Raw genomic sequence first — 20,906 nt, 5'->3', positions numbered from 1 at the left:
CATGAAGAATAGAGGAGGGAGGCAGCACTGCTGTCAGAAAGGGAAAACTTTCCCCAAGAATATCAGGAACAAGTGTGCCCAAAGGGTTAAGGGAGAACACCGCTTGCTAGGGGAAGTGTGCGTGTACATTTGGCAGCAGCCACTTCAGTAAAAAGTTATTGAGTTGAGCCAGTCAGACTCCATGTGGGCTTTTTTTGTGTTGGTTTTTTTTTGGGGGGGGGGGGGGGTGTTAACCTAAATATTCTACATTTTGGTCAGTTCAGGAAATGTGTTTGCTCCTGGGTGGTACATAGAATTAGTGTTTTGAAATCACATTGGGGCCTTCAACGTTGGAAAGGATTTTCTTTGAATTTTTAACTTTTCCAGAATGGTAAAATTTCTAAGGAAACTATGTGGAGGTAAAACATAAAATGGAGCTTAATGAGGGGTTGTGAGAAAGGCGTTCCTTTTTTCAGTGCCACTGCATTTTGTTTCTCTTGCTAATCCTCATAAAAGATACACATTTAATTTTATCGGCTTTTTTTACCTGTTTTGTTGGTCTCTAAGGAAGACTTTTGGTGTCTCCTTTGCTCTTATCTTGGTCTTCACAAACCAGATTCTGACTCCCTGGCTGCAAAGCCAGGACCTATAGCTTTGCTGTCCAAGAGGACAGACTGCTGGAGCAGTAGCAGTCCAGTCCAGTAGCCGTGAGAAGGAATGGCATCCTAACCCATTGCCCTTCTGGTGAGGAAACACTTTACTCACATCATTTCACTTCCAGCTGGGTTTCTGGATGCCTGCAGCCTGTGTGTGGGCAGGTGGGTTCAGGAGGGAGTTATCTTCAATAGCAGGAAATAGTTTCTTTGTAAGATGAATTAAATCCAAACACATCTTAAACCTTCCCTTGACCCAGGCACTCCCTCTGACTCCTGCCCCCTATCTAACCTTCCTTTTCAGAGCAAAATGCTTGAGCTGGTAGCTTTCTTGGGTCACCCCGCAGGCTGCACTACCATTGACTGATTCTAATAAGGCCTTTGCTCTGGCCAGTAAAATCCTTTATTTATTTCACCACACCACCTTTCCACTAAGGAGGGCAAGAGCCTCTCCTCGTTTCTTTCCTTTCCCACTGAGCAACACTGGATAGTAGGAGTCTTTCCAACCTATTGTAGGTATGCTTTGGTGTGTGTTCCTCTCTTGGATCTATCTGTTGTGGCTGCCCAGCTATGTGTCAGGTGAGGACAACATCCCTTCACCAAGCAAGCATCATCCAGGCGGATTGGCCTAGTTTGTGGTGTTCTCATAAGCTGGGGGTTTTCTGTAGTGCCTGCACCTTGGACTGAAGGATCTAACTTACTCTTGTTTTTTAAACAACAAAGAAAACACAAGTCTAGTGGGAAGGACCATCTTCAAGATGTAAAGAGCTACAGATGTGAAAATGTCTACTGGGGACAATAGGCAGCCTGAAATGACAGCTCAGAGGTGTGAGCTCATCTAAGCTCATCTCACTCATCTGAATGAAGCATCAACTGTGAAAATTCTTATCATATGAAAAACAGCACTATTTATCCATCCTTGCATGCTGGAAGGGAAACAGGATGGTCATATCATGAATATCCAAACAATTTCCTGCAAGTATTGTCTCATTTGAGATCTTGAGATTTTTTTTTCTCATCTGATCCCAACTTCTTCAGAGCTGTGGGACCTGCTTCTTGAGGTTCACTCCCTAGCCATCAGCTCTTGTTATCCCAGCTTTCTAAGTCATTTTACACAATCATACGGTATGGTAGCTCCTTCACAGCAGCTTTGGAAATTGCTGGCAACTCTCAGCCAAATTTAACAGAGCAATAGAGATCTCAAAGATAAACTTTCCAAAGAGTCTTGTAAAAATAGGTGCCTGGGTAGAGAAAAGAGAGACTTAATGAGTGCCGCTTCCTCCCCTCAGGCAAACCCAGTTACACCATTACTGTGCTGAGACTCCAGTTGACTTCCCAGATGGACAGTCAGTGCACACATCCTGGCTGGCCAAACAGCTTGTGCAGAGCTCCACACCAGCCCAGGCATGCACTGCCTCTCACTCAGACATATGATTTGCCATGACACAGACCTCTTAGCCCTCATGCATCACTTTGCCACCCTCTGTATCCCCCGTGTTTCTTTCACTGCCATCTCTGTCCTACCAAGATGCATCATACACTGCATCACCGCTGCAAGTAACTCTGTACAGCACTGTGTCTGTGCATTGCCGTGAGACTCCCACCTCCCCTGAAATCCCCATCTGTGCTGTCATCGCCTCTTCTGTGGTGTGTGACCTTGGCCCCAGCCTGACGCCAGGAGATGCAGAACGCCTCGGGCTGTTCTTTCACCCAGAAAAGGAGGAATGATGGAGTGATATCCCATCCTCCTACAATGCTGGCTCCCCTTTCTTTTCAGGAGCCAGTTCAGAATTGCTCTCCATGGATTTGTTCTTGGCTACCTCATGGGTCGTGTCTCTCTCTATTAGCATTGCTGCTTTGTCTGCTTATCTAACACCTGCCTTCTCTCTGTCAAGAGCCTTTTCTTCTGCAGCTTTCTACCATCTGGAATACCCACTTGATCAACTTTAATTTCTTTCTCCTTAAACATCTGAAATACTTTTTTGTTGCCTGTACCTCAGCGTGCTACCTTATTGAATGGGCTTAACATAGTAATCTATGTTTATGCCAGTTTACTGATTTATGTTTGATATTACTTGCTTCCCTCTCTTGCATTACTGAATAGTGTAAAACATGTTGAGCTGCATTTGAAATGGCAGATGCTGGACGTTGTAGTAATGTACAGGATGTCACTGTGGTCAGCTGGAGCCAGCCTGCTTGCTGCTGATAATCCACTGCTTCTCCACAGGTGGGAAGCTGAGTTGAGAGGAGACATGCAGTGCACTGCAGTGGAAGTGTACCTGTCTCCTTTACAAAAGGGGAAGATGATAAATCACACATATCTGGTTGCAGATTTAAAACGCAGGAACCTCCGTTTTCCTTTAAGTTAAAATGTTTATGGTAAAAGCACTAATGCAATGGAAACCAAAGCCATCTTTGAGCTGTTTATGTAACGTCCGGGTACAGCACTCTCATGTTAACTTGTGATGTGGGTTTTTCCATCCAGGTTCCCAAGCTATTGCTTAATCTGGGTCTGGAAGAGCCACTGGTTCATGGGTCTGCACAGATAACTGACAGAGGCATGGTAAGTGTTCCCTTTCCCTGTCTCTGCTCTTTCAATACAGTCTGCATGCCCATTGCTTCAAGAACTGCTTCCTAAAATTCAGTCCCATGGTTGGAAGTGGAGCTGAGTTCTGAAGTGTGGAATTAGAATGTAGGTGATGCAGCCCAGAGTCTCCTTGTAGGCTCGCCCATGGGTTTCAGAGACTGAAAGCAGTCTGTCTTTAAAAACGTTTGGTAAAAATTCTTTCCTACTCCCAAGTCTGCAGTCTCTTGTTCCCTAATGGCAGTTCATGGCAATTGAGCAGTTTGCCTCCCAAAGGACACCAAACTCAGAAAGGGTCAGTATTTTAGCTCTGCTTCTTGCTAAAGCATTTTGGTTGAATACCTGCTTCAAGCCTCCTTTTCACAGGTCTCACTAGGCAAACCCTAGTGACACCAGTGAGTACCAGCAGGACTGTTCTTACCGTGCTTACCTACTGTGTGAGGCCTACAGAGCTGGACGAGCTAATGGAGTTTTACCAAGCTAATGGACCTTGGGAAGGCTGTCCAACTGTCTGCCTATGCCCCCAAAATTTCTAGGTCTTTCCTCCGCCAAGGGTCTCTAAGGGTGGAGCAGGGTACACTTTGTTGATGAGTGCTTGAGATGTGCTGTTTGGAAGAGGTGTATGGAGAACACATATTGGAGAGCTCCAGGTGCTTTTGCCAATTTCTACTTTTCTTCCCCAGGTTGGATCGGACAGCATCATTGGGTCATCCACGCAAGTGGGGGAGAAGACATCCATTAAACACTCCATCATTGGCAGCATGTGTACCATAAAAGACAAAGTTAAGATAACAAACTGCATCATCATGAATTCTGTTACAATTGAGGAAGGGTATGTCACTTCTTCGTATCTTGGTCCCCTAAATTTGCGGTTTCTTTTTTTAGATAGATTCTGAGTCAGTAATTTTTGTCCTGTAAGCAGTCCTCAGCCAGAACAGTTGATACCAGTGGTGTGTTTCTAAAGACGGAGTCAGAAATAAGTCTCTATAAACAGGCTACAAATGCAGAAGTGAAATGAATTAATGAGAGGGCTGCAGTCTTAGAACATAAATTTCTTCTTTTTAGAGAAGATCATATCATCTTCAGAATGTATAAGTAAGTTAAGTGGATGTATCTGTATGAGCTTGTGCGTCATCCTTCCAAGCTTTATTTTAGTGGCTGGGTCTATGAGTATACCTAAAATATTTGAGACACAAAGCATATTTTAAAGTGGTACATTTACCAACTAGAAATGTTCTTACTGCCTTTGAACATTACAGCTTCACCTAAAATGTCATTTTCTTTGGCCCTTTTTTGTCATCTTTGCAGCTTTACTTTCCTAATGCGTATGCTGAGTAATAGAAAAAATGAATAAATTTTTAAAAGAGAAAATCTGCAAGCTAGCAGAGATTTCCCATGAATTGAAGACACTAACTAAATAGGTAGCCTTGAGCTGTACATTTCCAAATGTGGGAAAAGTGGCCTATCTGTAATTGTTGATGTCTGCATGCCCCCATCTTTCCATACATGCTGGCTTCCTGTGGATGTCAGTGGAAAGGAAACTGCTGATTGAGTCTGTGCAGGCCTGTATAAATTCCCTGCTCCTTCATGGCTTGAGGTTTGCTTAGGGCCTCAGGAAAAAGGCCAAACTCTTAAAAGATGCCAAGTTGGCTCTGAAAGTTGCATATCTGAAAAACAAAAAACCCCAAAGGATGTGGGGTCTATGGAGGATACTACTGTTACATAACTAAATTACAGGTAAGTATGGTACCTTACTGCCAAGTGTTTGTCTTTAATAGAAATCCACAGTAATTTCAAGCACATCATAAATCAGAATTCCGTTGAGTATAGAAAATAGCTGGTTTCCAGTTCAATCGCAAATGGATCCAGTATGGCTGTATCACAAGCACTGCTGTCATAAGAAATACTGGAACCTCTCTCGTTAGATCATGAGACCCTCTGTCATTTTGATTAATGAATTGATGCCACAGTCATAATGGTATGGTTTTGCATATGAGGTGAGTGGCTCTACCATTAAATCACAGAGGCAACTAAGTGTATAAATAGTGCTATTTTTATGATGAGTCCCAAATCAGCTTGTGTTTGTCTGCACTGGTATATAGTATTATTTTCTTCTAAATCCTCAACTGAGCTCAGAGTCGTTATCTTAAGCATTCCACAAAATTCCACAAGCAGCATAAAGATGGTGATATATGATTTTTTTAAGAGGGATAAACTAACTTTTGGGGTAACATTTTGGTGATTTTCTGGAAAACAATGTCATCCCTAGTCACTCTCAGTGAAAACAATGTAGCCACCACTGAGTGAAAAACCTAATAGTCCCAGGGGTTTACCCCCTTTAGCTGCTCTATGATTACTGCACACCGATGCACTGGAGTCAAATTTGTAATTATTCCTTTTCAGCCAGAATTAAGACTATAGACTGTGGAGCTTTATTTCAAAGCATACTGTAATTCATATTGTGTAGGTCTGCACAGATACGGAGCTGATAAAGTATTTCTTACTGCATCATGGTAAGTCTTAAGATTAGAGAGGTATGAAGTCATTTATACGCAGGTAGTGAGATACAGAAGTATTGTAGCTACTGAGTTTTGTTGAAAGAAGTCTTGCTTGTAACTTAAGTGAAGAATTTCTATGTATTTTGACTATATTAATGCCCTAGTCAAATGTGAGTGGTAACTGAAGGCTACTCCCAGCAGTGTTCATTGCAATAATACCAACTTGAAGCAGTAGGCTGAGAACACTGCTGTAAGGCACATATTATGGAAAAGACAAAGCTGTTTAGATAACCCAGAGAAGAGAGAAAGATCAGGTAAATAACTTCTGAAAGTTGGGAGACTGGGGACAACCAAATGCAAAAATTGTTCCACATTCTAAGTTCATTTACCAAGAACTATGATTATACATGGCACTGCCTTGGTAATTCCCTTACCACTTACATCACCTCTAGCTTCTCTGGGTTGAATCCTACCTTTCTTTTTTTTTTTTTTTCCATCTCAGCTGCAAAAGTGATCAGCAGCTTCAGTTCACTATGTCAGTAGAGAAAAAAAAAAACAAGAATAAAAAAACAGGTGAAAAAGTTTTATCTCTTGATGGTTTTCCTGTAATGTGATTTGAGGATCCTGTACCATAGTTCCTGTGGCTTCAAGATCCACAAATTACATCTCCTAACCAGAAAAAGGCTTTGAATAGCCTCACCACATTTGATACCAGCTTCTGAAACGGATAAATAGATTCTTTCTGGGCAGATGGGAACACCACAAGGTGCTTAGAACAAAACGAGGTTCCTATTGTTAGGCTGTGGTTGGCTCATTATTGGAGAAACAGAGGTTATGACCTAGATGATGATGTTCTTCCCAACTGAATGGGTCCAGGAACTGGGGTTAGCTTGGACAGTGCCATTGCATACTGTTTGCAAATTATGATCCGTTCTCCAGCAATGGGTGGTGTGTTTGATGCACTGGAGGACCAGTAGCAGGGTTTTTTGTTTTCCCTGGTGTGTAGGACTTCTGTTACGTTATATATGTCTCCTTGTGAAGTGATTTGAGTAGATATGAATCCCCCCTTAGACGAGATTACAGGGGATTAAAGAAGTTAGTAACACGGGCAAAATAATTGGTTGTCCTTTCTTAATGTGCTTCCCACTGTGCAGCTAATTCTTCCATCAATGAGACAATAAAATAGCGAAGATTACATACGTGCTGAGTGATGGACATACTTGACCAAGCTGGGAGGGATGTAATTTATACAACAGCACAAGTGCTGAGAGATGCTGACTGCCCAGGTGACAGGCTGCAGCAGGGAAACGGTTCTTGTTTCCCTCTGGACGGCTCCCCAGAGCTCAGTGACAAATGACTGCACTGAGTTACATAGTTGGAGAAAATCTACTAATCGAGCCGAAATTACAGGTCACTTGAAAACTTTGTATATCTGAATGCTCCTGCAGTAGCTGTATGTGTCCTTAGTCTCTATAGTAGCTTGGGGATGCCCCTTCTGTTTGTTCTGTTTGCATTAGACGTGGTACAGTACAACAGGGTCCCCGGATTGCTATGTCTTTGGTGCAGGAGGCCCCTAATTATAGCTCGCTTGCAAAGGAGCAATCTGCAACACTGGCAGACTGACTGAAGCTGGTTAGGAGAATTAGGGAGACTGTGCCATTTGCAAATGAAAAGTGATGTCTCTGATAGATTTACCCCCCTGATGAGCAAGACTGGCGAACTGGTAACAACAGACAAGGAGCAGGCTGAGGTACTCAACATTTTTGCCTCAGTCTTCACTGGCAATCTCTCTTCCAACACCTCTCAAGTGGATGGACTGCAAGACGGGGACTGGAGGAGCAAAGTCCCTCTCACTGTAAGAGAAGATCAGGTTCATGACCACCTGAGGAACCTGAACATACATAAGTCTATGGGACCTGATGAGATTCATCCTGGAGTCCTGAGGGAATTGGCTGATGTAGTTGCCAAGCCACTCTCCATGATACTTGAAAAGTAATGGCAGCCAGGTGAAGTCCCTGGTGACTGGCAAAAGGGAAACATTGCACCCATTTTTAAAAAGGGTAGAAAGGAGGACCCTGGGAACTACTGACCTGTCAGCCTCACCTCTGTGCCTGGGAAGATCATGGAACAGATCCTCCTAGAAGCTATGCTAAAGCATGTGGAGGACAGGGAGGTGATTTGAGACAGCCAGCATGGCTTCACCAAAGGCAAGTCCTGCCTGACCAACCTAGTGGCGTTCTGTGATGAGTGACTACATCAGTGGACAAGGGAAGAGCTGCAGATGTCATCTATCTGGACTTCTGTAAGGCCTTTGACACGTTCCCCCACAACATCCTTCTCTCTAAATTGGAGAGATATGGATTTGATGGGTGGACTGTTCACTGGATGAGGAATTGGTTGGATGGTCACATCCAGAGGGTAGTGGTCAATGGCTCAGTGTTCACATGGAGAGCGGTGACAAGTGGTGTCCCTCAGGGGTCCATATTGAGACCAGTACTGTTTAATATCTTCATCAATGACATGGACAGTGGGATCGAATGCACCTTCAGCGAGTTTGCAGACATCACCAATCTGAGTGGTGTGGCTGACATGCCTGATGGATGGGATGCCATCCAGAGGGACCTGGACAAGCTTGAGAAGGGGGCCCATGTGAACCTCATGAGGTTCAACAAGGTCAAGTGCAAGGTCCTGCACCTGGGTCAGGGCAACCCCTGGTATCAAGACAGGCTGCAGGATGAAGGGATTGACAGCAGCCCTGCCGACAAGTATTTGGGGTACTGGTAGATGAAAAGCTGGACATGAGCCGGCAATGTGTGCTCGCAGCCCATAAGGCCAACCGTATCCTGGGCTGCATAAAAAGAAACGTGGCCAGCAGGTTGAGGGAGGTGATTCTGCCCCTCTACTCCTCTCTCGTGAGACCCCACCTGGAGTACTGCGTTCAGCTCTGGGGCCCCCAACATAAGAAGGACATGGACCTGTTGGAGCAGGTCCAGAGGAGGGCCACAAAAATGATCAGAGGGATGAAAGGGAAGAAGGGCTGAGAGTTGGGGTTGTTCAGCCTGGAGAAGAGAAGACTCTGGGGAGACCTTACTGCAGCCTTTCACTACTTAAAGGGGGCTTATAAGAAAGATGGGGACAAACATTTTAGCAGGACCTGTTGTGATAGGACAAGGGGTAATGGTTTTAAACTAAAAGAGGGTAGATTTAGACTAGATATAAGGAAGAAATTCTTTACAATGAGGGTGGCGAAACTCTGGAACAGGTTGCACAGGGAGGTGGTAGATGCCCCATGCCTGGAAACGTTCAAGGTCAGGTTGGATGGGGCTCTGAGCAACCTGATCTAGTTGAAGATGTCCCTGCTCATTGCAGGGGGTTTGGACTAGGTGACCTTTAAAGGTCCCTTCCAACCCAAATTATTCTATGATTCTATGATTTTCTGATTCTAACTCCACCCTGATCTCTTCATAGAACAGCAATTACTGCTGTTGGGGCTTGCAGACAATCTCGCAACGAATTATGCTGACCTGAGCATGATAACTGTGTTTCATTTGGTATACTTAGGCACGCTTAGCTTCCTTGAAATGAGACATAGATATGGATGAATTTAGTTTCAGGTTCTTGTTTTGGCTTTTGTTTTGGCAGTTGGTGGTTGGTTTGTTGGGTTTTTTTTTCAAAGATTGGCTTTATTTTTACCAGTCTCATAGTTTTACTTAGTTTGTTAGCTTCTGGCAGCAGGAATGTCTAATTGGTCTGGTCATGCAGGACCTTGTGCTGAAGTACTCTGAGCATTACAAGTAATATTAACAGGAAAAGCATGTTGAATCCTTTATTCCATCCCTGGAGATAAAGATTTCGAAACCTCTTGTTTGTTAGTAAAACTATCTCATTGTATACGCTTACTGAAAGGAGCTTGGCCATTTTGTCATGTGCACAGTATATCCTTCTTCCTTGGTTGTTGAACATGAACATTTCCCTGGGAAAGATTTAATAGATGGGACTATAGTAGGGAAAAAAAATCTGATCTTTGGACTACTTAGAGGTTAGTTGAGGAGGCAAGCATGAAAAGCTCAGATAAATATCGAGTCCACAGTAAGCCATGCTTTGAAGTGGTCTTGTTGACGTGCTGGTAGTCAGTACCATAGGGGCTCTGTGGCAGATTTAGTCTCTGAAATGAAGTATTTTGCTGATTTTCTTTTTTCAAGGAAATACAGGAAAGCATTCTGCTTCAAATGATGTTTTTATGGAAATCATAAATAGGCTGCTGTGATTATCAGAGGGGGTGACAGCAAGATGCAAACGGCCCAAGATTTGCATCAAGATTTCACTTCCACAGCTAGGAAGTTCCAGATCTTCACAGAGTAACCAAGGAAGCTCAACCTGTCTCACCTGTAATTTTATCAGAAAAACTGCTCATTGGGGATGATTGGTTTTGGACAATGGAAAAGATAAATGAAATGTATGGTCATCTGCCTGGCACAGGCCAGAGAATTTTAGGCATTACCTGCTGAGTTGAACTCAGCAGCTGTTGACTTTAGATGTCAGTCTTCATTTGAAAGTCAGGAACAATTCAAGGTCTATTGACCACCTTGGGAAGCTGTTCCAATGTTCATTTTAGCTTCCCTGTTTCCACTTGTAATGCACAGAGACACATCTCTCTTCCTGAGTGTTTCACAGTCTCCGGTCAAAGATGCTTTGTGGGGCACAGGGGCTTGCCAGCACAGGTGTAATTTGTGGGATGTAGAATTGCAAGCTCTGACGGGCAGGTACTGCCTTCCTCTGGTATTTACATTGCTGACATTTAACAGTTCTCTGGCTGGAACTCTGCAAGGCTCCCCCTTCAACTGTACAACGGTGTCTTTATCCTGGTGTCCGTCATGTAGGTACACTTTGATGTGATGTCTCAAAAGATTCCTCCTCAAGCTGTATCCCAAACTGGGAGTAGCAGTGGGAGAAGGAGAGGGTTCCTTCCACAAAGGAGTTTGCAGCAGACAGTTGCCAGATAGCCTGATGCCATGGGCAGTCTCAGTTCAGGAACTGTAAGACTGGGATTGCAGATGTGACTGAGGTTATTGTGTGTGTGCATGCAAGGGCAGGAACTATTGAATGATAAACTCGTCTCCTTGTTGTGTTTGTAAAGCTTACAGCGTGTTGTTGGAACTACATAAAAACATACTACCGAAAAAGAACTGCTGAAATTCCCCATACGACACACTGCTAAGGTTACCTTTTGGAAAGGGAAGGGGTTAAAAGACAAGCAGATATGTTTCGGGTCAGGCTGCACATGATGGCAGCAAACTGCAGAGCATTGCAGCATCAGGGAACTTGGAATGCAAGAGAGGTGATGCCGAACGCTGCGGGTTACTAAAACTGCAGGGAGGTGATGTGAATATTGAAGACAGAGGGAAAGTTAGATAAGTCCCACAAGGAGATGTGGTAAACATTGGGCAGTTCTGACTCCCTGGGCAGAAGGAATAGGCTGGATTAAAAATTTGTATGAAGAACTGAAGTACCCAGATTTGTGGAGGAAGATCTGGCACCAAAAATGTTATGTCAGCCAAAACCAGCATCTTCCTTATTCAGTCATATGAAGACAGTCAGTTATGTGTTGGATTTTGTTAAAGGTGTTCTGGCTACCTGTGTGAAAGTAGATGGCACAGATGCTGTAGTGTTACTCAGTGAGGGGACTGAAGAGAGACCGCATGTGACTGGTTAAAGGCTACTCTAGTTTACCACATGTCTCCAATTTATTGCCACTTTCTATGAGAAAATGTACAAAGGAAGAAAACAACAAGCAAGCCGAGCTGGATTGACTACTAACTGCAGATTGATTGTGAAGTTTATTGGTTGTTTCCTCAATAGTGCCAAATCAGCACCTGATGTAGAAACAGTCAGCGGTTTGAAGAAAGTTCTAATTAAAACCAGGATGGAATTGAGCGTTTATAGGGGTTCAGCGCATAAGTAGTCTTTTTCCCCTTGGATAATGGCAGTACAAAGGAATGATCCTATTGCCAAGGCAACATTTGTTGAAATTGTAAAATATATTTTACAGCACATTCCCACATGAGAAGGAATGAAGACATGAAGTTGTTTCCAGCACCATAGCTTGCAAAGCTGGAAGTAAAGATTTGCTTATGCTGGGATTCCCACACATTTTGTGTCTTGAACCATTTGTTAAGATGGCTGTTGTCTTCTGGACACCTTGTCTCACACCACTGATTGCCCCCCTGCCCTATGCTAGCCCGGGAAAGAAGAATGAGTTTAGAATAGATATCGCAGAAAGCACGTGAAAAGCAAGAACTTGATTCAGAAAAAGCACATGCTCAGCTTAAATATGTATGGACAAAGCGTATATATGGATAAAGTATGTCATGGATATGGATAAACATGGATGTATGAAGAAAGCTAGGTGTAGTCCTTGCCTGTAAAAAGGGCTCTTACTTCTCTTGATTATGTAGCAATTATGTTCTGTCCTTTCTGTCACACCTCTTGGTTTTAAACTGTAAACATTTTTGGTCAGGAACTGTAATTTTCATTCTACTGTTTAATTCAATGCATATGCTGTGTAAGATACTGAATAGAGACAACCTCTGGCTGGTAGAGTTTGCTTTCAGGAAGATAAATTGAAGAAGAGAGGGCAAACTAGGAAACTATTGAGCAGGAAGCGGGAGCAGGAAGCAGTTGAGCTACTTGCAGGGCTAGTTTTCAGTTACTTTCAACTGAAGTAAAATTCTGCTGTATCTAATGTATTTAGGATATTTCTCATATAGTACCTGCGATGTTGTGAATGTCTGAACCGTTATTACTAGCAGCTCCTCAAAAAAAAGTTTTCTTCTGGCTAGCTTCCTGGTACATCAATGTGTCTTAAATAAATCACCTGTTCTTTAATCTCAAATGCAGATGTTTCCCTGATAGTGCAGGGAGCTCTTCCCAATTTTCCAAACATCTTGTACATCAAATGTGGAACTTAAAGCACAAATCAGCTCTGAAGAGTGGCATTTTAAAACATCTCCTCTCATTCTGCTGATAGGCTTCTTCAGGTGGCCAGGGTTATGCCTGACTTCAAAGCTATAAATACGCTTCTGCCTTCTGCTAGCCACATGGGTCTAATCGAAGAGCATGGAGATTTTTCACAAGCAACCGATGCCTGTTGGGTTTTGGTGGGAATCTGGGTGTGAGTGTCTCTGGTGCTCTTGAAAATCTTCCCCATCCTGGGTATGGAAAAGGAAGAAGTTATCACATTGTGCCAGAATCGTGCCTGTAAGTTCCTAAGGGGACTGTGGGGTTGAACAAGTTCAGCTTGGGTCTAAGAAGCCAGGCTCAGTTTGTAAGGGTGACATTTAGAAAATACTTTTCCTTGTCAACCCAGCCCATATGATACAGAAGCTGATTTAACCAATAATGTCCTATGGAGGGCTATAGCTCTCAACCCAGAATTGCTCTCAACCCAAACCCCAGAGGAAGTGTCTTTCTACTGTGCGTGCCAGGTACCCCGCTCAGTCTGACTGTGCCAGCTAGTGAGAAAGTAAAGCAAACCCAGAGACGGGAGTGAACATATAATTTTTCTGCTTTGTTACCTTCACACAGACATTGATAGCTTTTCCTGGGCATCAGCTGAGTGTCTGTAAAATCACGCAGGACATGGCCCTCCCACTCTGCAAAAGAGAATCCAGAGGGAGGTCAGTTTTCCTGTGTGTGGGGGTTTCCTGGTGTAAAACTCCTTGCAGCATACTTTCGCTGAAGTGTGCAAAACCGAGCTTGCAGCTACATAAAAGGCCACCAATTTGTTTGTTCCAAGATCAGCTGGATTTAACTGAAGTTTCAGAGGTGAGGCACAACCTTCCAGGCGACCTCCCCCAGCAGCCTAAGTTTCACTTAATAAAACACATTAAGGTAGGTTTGAGGCAATCCTTTAAGGTCAGTTGAACTTTCACTGGAAAATACGAGTGCTGGCAAGTATATGCAATATGTAATGCAAAATGTTTAGGGTGTGGGGAAGAAGTGTAAAGGAGCCATACCACAGTGATGAGCTTGGCTAGAAGAGAGACATGAAACAAGTTCCTTAGTGAAAACACCCTCAGAGATGGGTGAAGAATTTAGGGGGGTTGGTAGAATGATTTTGTTACCCCCAAGGGGAAAAACAGAAGATCAAAGCCTAAATTCACTTAAGAATGCTTGCTTTGAAATGTATCTATAAATTATAGCACGTACTGCTGGCATCTATTGTAGTCTTTGGTATTTACTTGAGCATATAACATGAGATTCACAGTGCCCTGAGTTTGTTAGTGTGTAAAAGCGTGTTGGTGTAAAAACGTATTGGTCTGTAAAGTGTGTTGGTGAAGGCAACATTTCGGGTTCTCAAGTTTCCTAGTAGTGTTTTTGCCTCTTCCCTGTTTTCCCATGGTCTTTGTGCCTCACCCCTGTGATTATGTGTCCCAGCCACCGACTCACCGGCTAACGGGGGATTCCTTGAGGGGTTGCTGGTACATTTTAGAGCTCTACCCGCCTCCTTGCCACCTCTCAGTGTTACTAAGGTGCCTGTTGTGGCTGTTATCTTCTCGGTCAGGGCAGAATGGGACGTTGCTCCCAGGGGAATCCACAGCTGTTACCCCTCAGTCAGCAAAGTAGTTGCCGAGGCATGTCACCCTGTGCTTTTAACTCCTGAATCAGTCTTTCCGTTTCATAGCTCATCTGGAGGAGCAAGAGACCCAACTTCTTGGCATGGCGGAGCAGTACCAACAGGCTGTCCTAAGCTTTGTGCTCCAGGCTCTTTCTTCCTCGTGAGTGTATAGTTTTAAGCGTTGCATTTTAGACACCTCATTTGCTTTGCTGCCCAACAGAGATTATGTTGGGTTTTTGGCACAATTGGATTAAACTAGCAGACCTGGATAACTTCCATTGGCATTTCAGGAGATTTGCTTTAAGGCAAACCTGTGACATTCATACCTTCCTAAGCTTGCACAACTAGGGTGAGAGCTGCAGTTGAGGTCTTGACCTCAGTTACTTAAGCCCCTTTCTCCCAGGAGCGTTCATCACTTTAATCACAGAGTCCTAAATAATCAGTGGGTAGCCTGTAATTAGGGGGTTGTGTCTTGGACTCCTGCAGCCTGCTCCCGATGTGCTGAGCGCTGCGTATTTTGATTTCCCATTCCCCCCAAGGATGTTTGATCTCAGATTTACACTTTAGAAAATTAAGAAGGGTACGGCACCTCAGTCCCCTGGCAATCTTCCTGCTTTCAGTGGTAGGTGCCTTGCTTTTCCTAAGTATCGCAGTGCTGCAGCAATTGACACACTTGATTTAAGAGTTTGATTTATAGACTGATACTCAGGCTGAAAGTCAGCAGTTCCAGGGCTGCGTAAATCAGCCTGTCTCTGGGACTAATACTTCCTTATTTATAATTTCGACAGGAGATGGAATTCTTTCTCAATTCTTTACATTTCTTTCAGATGTAATCGACCACCCTGTCCTTTGGTTTAAAGCTATGTGACTTTGCCACAAATAGAGGGAGGGGAAAGTAAGCTGAGTCCAGGAATTGCTATGCTATAAAAGCTCCATATTGTATGCTCTTGGACTTTGCTTTCTCCCAGCTTCCTTCAAGCCCACACAAGAGATGGACTTGAGGTTTTTTGGCTTTCTTCCCCTCCCCCCTCCCTCCATACATACGCTGACCTTTTAGAAAAATAAATAAAAGATAAAGAAGGACCTGGAATGTTGCAGAATGTGTGTACATTTTGCTCTCTGTTGTTTTCTGCTGGGATTAGTTGTTTACAATGGGGGAGAGAGGGAGGGCAGAGGAAGGGAGGTCTGTGGCCTTAACTGAAATTAGTGGCATTTCAGAGTGATCTTGTTAGGTGGTCTGCAGTTTAAAGACCTAAATCCTTGTAATCCCCCCATGCCTCCTTGGCCACTACTCCTTTTGGTCTTGTTCTCTCACTTTCAAAAAAAAACACCCTGAAGTCAGCCTCTCTGTCTCTCAGATACAGGCGCATAACATACACACATGCACGCGTGCACAGGCACAGACGTACACGCACACTCTCTCTCATATGCTTCCATTCGCACGTTGTACCTGTACAACAAATTAATGTCTTAGCTACATCTGTTCCCACTACAGGACTGGGCTTGTAAAATGCTCTCTCTAGAATGCAGACGCACACTGAATATTTTTATTTATTTTCTGAAAAACACCCAGCTGCCAGACTTTCAGTTTGTGATTACACTTAAAACAAATTCAAATTGAAATTTCAGCCATAAATCAAATGCCCCAAATTAGTTCCTCTTGTGGGTTTGAACATGCTCTTTGGATTTTAAGGTCAGAAGATATCCGTTTTCACCGTGCTGAAAAGTTTAAAAATATACTACATTTTTGGGAAAAAAAAATAAATATGGTTTGCATTATAAACCAGTACATCAAATGTGCATGTATGCACACACACAACGGTGTTGATGAAGCTGGATGCTGTCAGAGCACCTTTGAGGACTAATAGCACCTAATTGTCAAGCAAGGTAGGAACCGCAGCGGCTGTTTAGCCAAGGAGAATACAGCAGAGTGCCCTGAGATGTGATATTTACCCTGTAAGAGAATAAAAGTTTATTCCTTACTCTTCAACTTAAAAAAAATAGTAAGAATTAAATAAACACACAAAATACTTCTCTTGGCAGGCTTTATAACATAGTTTTTTTTTTTTTAAAAAGGCATTTACAAGTGGTTTCAAAATAGCTGTGTTACATCTGTCAGCGGGTGAAGGGAACACCCACAAATTGTGTTTTTATCTCTTGAAGTTTTGTTCCACTTGAGCAATAAAAGCCGGATTCACTGCTGGTTTGTGTGATTGGGGTAATCTGAGCATTGAGTATGGTTTTTTAAAACTTCTGCAGTTGGTTGGGTTTATAAGTTTTAAGAAACTCCTGGGGTGGCGGAGTTCTTGGGTTTTGTTTTACCCTGGCACCGGGGAAGGGTTGGTTTGTGAGCACCTGGCACAGACAAGTTCATCTTGGTTCCCTGGCCTGTCCCTCCCAACAAATGGTTTGGCAGGAACCCCCCTTATCTTTGATGTTAATGTCATCAGCATTTTCTTGCTTACAATGCTATTCTTTCTCTGGGAGTTGAAAAACTATCCCCAAGTAGGCTCTGAACACACATCCAGTATTCTCCAGCCTGAACTCCAGACTGACAGCTTAAATCCCCTCTCTGTTGGGGAATACCCTCCTGTGGGACGATAATGCCGAGAGGTGTAGTGTATTCATGGCTGCTCTCGTGCTCAGAAGAAGTGATAGATGGTGGGAACCTAAAAGTTTGCAGGGGAAGGCTCTCATCTGACTGGCTCGAAGCGATGGAGGGGGAGGTATTTTGGAGTGTGCATTTTGGACGGGAGCCATTTCAGTGGGAAATGAGCAACTTCTCCCATCGCCTGCACTAGTCCTGTTGAAAGCCAAGTCAGGATGGCAGTGGTGGGCAGTCCTCCCTCCACTGATTCATTGCCTAGCCCGGCTGCAAATGGAGAGTTGCTCTCACTCTCAGTGACCGCTGTTGTGCAAGATGATGGCCTGAGCCGCTGCACGGGCACACAAAGCTATTGGAAAGGAAGCAGATCGTGACAGTGTGAGAGCAAAGGCAGGCAGGGGTCTGCTGTGTATCTTTGCCGCTTTTTATCTTATTAACATGTTAGTAAAAACCTTGCCAAGGCAACCTGAGCTGGTTACTTGTAGCATAATTGCTCATATTGCCTCCTTATAGGTCAGAGGAGGGGGAGTTTAAGCAAGTTAAAAGAATAATTGTTCAGAGGGGACAGTCTGTTCAAGGGGGGTCGTAACTGCTAACCACTATGGCTGAGGTCCGGTTTTATTGCTTTTACTCCTGCAGAATTAATGCTGGTTTTGTGGGGCAGATGGTTTCTGCGCTCATACAAGCAACAGAATTGTAATATGTTTAATGGCAAATTCTGTGTACTGTGTACTAGATAATAGTGATGTGTGAGCAGGAAAATACTAGGAATTAATTTTAGGATCGGCAGTCTGGAGTGAGGATTGATGTTTCTGTCTTCTCATAAGGACCATGGCTGGCTAGCTCTCCATTCAATACAGAATGGAGGCTCAGGGCTTTGACCTGATACCAAAACCCCTCTATGCTGTTTGTTCAGACTCCAGGGTAACAATTCTGACCATGAGCCAGCCGGATGGTGCGGTGCAGCTGTGTTTAACTAGTGCAATGAGTAGTGGTGACGCCTGTGACCAAGGTGCAGAATGGCTGCAGGTCCTTCAACTGTGAAACTTGCCGTGCAGAAAGTCACTGAAGCCAAAAACTTCAGACAGTGATCAGCTGTTCAACTGAGGATAGCAAGAATATCCACAATTGTTGTAATTAATATTAGCAGAAGTACTGGGGAGAAGATATGAAATGCCATGGTTCACAGCAGGATTAATATGGGGGAGCAGATTACCTGCATCTCTCTGGGGTTACATATATCTCACTTATACCTTCCTCCCAATCAGTTGGTTTAGGTGGGTGTTAGACTTTGTATTTTTAGACATTTCTTAGCTGGGCGCCTTCAAATTTTTCTGTCCTTCAGTGACTTCTACCTATCTTTGCACATGTGAAAATAAGGAAACAAATAATTTGCATCGTAGCTGTTTTTTTCTCTGTGGCTTTGAAAGAAATTACATTTAATACCATATAGCACTACTCATGATGCTAAGTGAACAGCATTTCAGGACACATCATGGATACTAGTAAAGATTCACAACTTCCATTTTACTGCACAGAGGGGCTCAGACCAATGCAGTAAGTCCCTCAGCATCTCTCAGCAGAGGAGTTACGAAGCCAGCACTTGGACTCTGAACTTCTTTCCTATCTGGACAATCAGATCAGCAGATTTGAAAGCTGGTTATCACAGATTCAAACACATTTTGGAAGAAGGTGGCTTTTGCTAAAGTTCCATCCTATGTAGCATTTCGGACTTTGTGATGTCAAAGGCTACGTGAGTGTGAAGTTACCCAAGGCAGGCAGCGCAGGTCCAGTGTGGGTTTCATTGGTTTAGTACTGAAGAGTAATCATGTTTGGGTGCTTGAACGTAACATGAACAAAGCCAACCAGCTGAGGTATCGATCTGCCTCTTCTTGCCACCCTTTCTTAGTGCCTGGCAAGCCGGAACGTATGAAACTTCTCAGCAAAATTCACAGGGAAGGACTGGGCTGTTGCTCCCCTTTTTAACTGGGGAGCTGAGCAGAGAAGCCACCCCTGCAGTTACCCAGACTGTCTGTGGAAAATATAAGACTTGATCCAGGTCCCAAGTCCCAGGCCAGTGTCCTGTCTATGAAATCCTCTGGCAGTATTTATTCTGTTAAGGAAATGTGGAGGAAAGCTGTTCTAACAGGAGGTAAAACTGGAAACCCTTTTTTGCAAACCCATTCTGACAGCTGGCATTTCAGTTTTTCCAGCAACAGGGTGTGAGGAACGGGAGAAAAATAGTGGAGTTTTTGAGAAAAGAGCAGAACAGGCTCATTAGATATTCTGGTGGATACCTTTGTTTTGTACCTGTCATTTTAAATTATTTTCTTGCTTTACTTTGTGTTTATGTTGTAGGTGCTGTCTTCAGGGCAGTGTTATTTGTCATAACGCCGTGATAGAGAAGGGTGCAGACATCAAAGACTGTTTGATTGGAAGCGATCAGAGGCTGGAAACCAAAGGTAAGTAGAGGAGCTGTATTTACAGTGCATTTGTAATAATTTTCAGAATTTCTTCCTCAAGATTTTACTCCTGCTTCTTCATGAAGTGCCAGTAAACCGTGGTAGTTCTACAGTGTGGTGTCCTATAATACTAGGATTTGTTTTTCATGGAAAGTACAGCTTCTTGGCATAAGAATAGTTCAGGGACTTGCTCCTCTGAAGTTGGCAGAAAAGCTCTGTTGTTGTTGTTATAAAGAACAAGATTGGGTGCTGAGACAGTCTTTTCCCAGAGACCACAATTAGGTCAGCCTGAAGTTGTCCTCAGCAGAAGGAGCCGTTATTTTGACTAGTAATCTTTGTCAGTGTCAGGGGTGATGCAGTCAAATTATTGATCATGGAGACATCCTTCTCTTTGTAGATGCTACCAACCCACGGTGCCAGCGTGCTCCCATTCACCTTGCTCCAAGCAAAAGCTCGAGGTGGATTATCGTACTAGGAGCTGCTGTGCTCAGTACTAAATACAAGGGCAGCTACGTTCAGATCTGCTTTACTGCTATGAAATGCTATTTTGGGGCTTCAGAGAGGTTACAACTACATGGCCCTCATTTGGGCAAAGTTAAGCCATCCAGTGGAAGTGTGCGTGGCGAGGGCTCGGTGGTAACCGCCTGAGTGGAACTGTTGATTTCCTGCCCTAAGAGATAATGGGCAGGAAATGGCTGTCTCAGTGACTGCATCCCAAGCAGAGGGCTTTTTAATGAATATTTATAGTTGGGGTTTGGCAGATCCCTGCTCTAGGGTGTGGACCGAGGACAAAAGTGAGTTCCTTTGCAGGCTCCATGTGAAGTTATTTAGTCAGATCAGGATTTGTTTGCTGGCTTTGTCTTTATGGGTGGATTCCCAGTTGTAAGTGTCCTGATACAGAGCAGGATTTGCACTTAACATAGTATAGCATAACCTATTGTCAGCTATGCATATGACAAATTTTCCTTTAAATTGAAACTAAAACTAAAAAAGACTCATGAAAACAAAGTATTGATCTTGCAGTCGCAAGTCTCCGATACTGCAGGAAACACCCAGTGAGTGTTCTGTGCACTGTGCACTTGGTCCCTGTGTGCCAGAGTCTGTGCCTACTCATGGCTTTGCCTGTCACATCAGTCTGAATCAGTGGCCCTTGCAGGGTTCATTGCCCCCCTATCACTGAAGATCTGCGCTATTCATGATGTCCTCCCCTGAGCATAGAATCACAGAATCATTTAGGTTGGAAAAGACCTTTAAGATAATTGAGTCCAACCGTTAGCCTAGCACTGCCAAGTCCACCACTAAACCATGTCCCTAAGTGCCACATCTACACATCTGCATGAATCACTGGGAGAACTGAATCAGGTCACGTTTGGTTGTTAACCTGCAGCTTGAACTATGAGGAGGCGGGGTGTAGATTTAGCTAATATTTTAGGAACTAGGAATATGTTTGATTTCTTTAGTAGATTATATCAAACAGAAATATCACCCTTTGACCTCGCTGACATCTG

At 43.7% G+C, this 20,906-nt stretch overlaps 1 protein-coding gene across 1 annotated transcript in view; it reads left to right on the top strand.

Moving 5' to 3' along the window:
- Nucleotides 1–20,906, top strand: part of EIF2B3 (eukaryotic translation initiation factor 2B subunit gamma) — a 104,778-nt gene that overhangs the window by 73,542 nt on the left and 10,330 nt on the right. The window contains exons 9-11 of the mRNA XM_030033702.2: nucleotides 3,118–3,195; nucleotides 3,900–4,048; nucleotides 19,295–19,398. Of these exons, the coding sequence (XP_029889562.1) occupies nucleotides 3,118–3,195; nucleotides 3,900–4,048; nucleotides 19,295–19,398 (331 nt within the window). The remainder of the gene's footprint in view (nucleotides 1–3,117; nucleotides 3,196–3,899; nucleotides 4,049–19,294; nucleotides 19,399–20,906) is intronic.

Source organism: Aquila chrysaetos, chromosome 12, assembly GCF_900496995.4.
Source record: "Aquila chrysaetos chrysaetos chromosome 12, bAquChr1.4, whole genome shotgun sequence".
Classification (NCBI taxonomy): domain Eukaryota; kingdom Metazoa; phylum Chordata; class Aves; order Accipitriformes; family Accipitridae; genus Aquila; species Aquila chrysaetos.
This window is presented reverse-complemented; position numbering and strand designations above follow the sequence as displayed.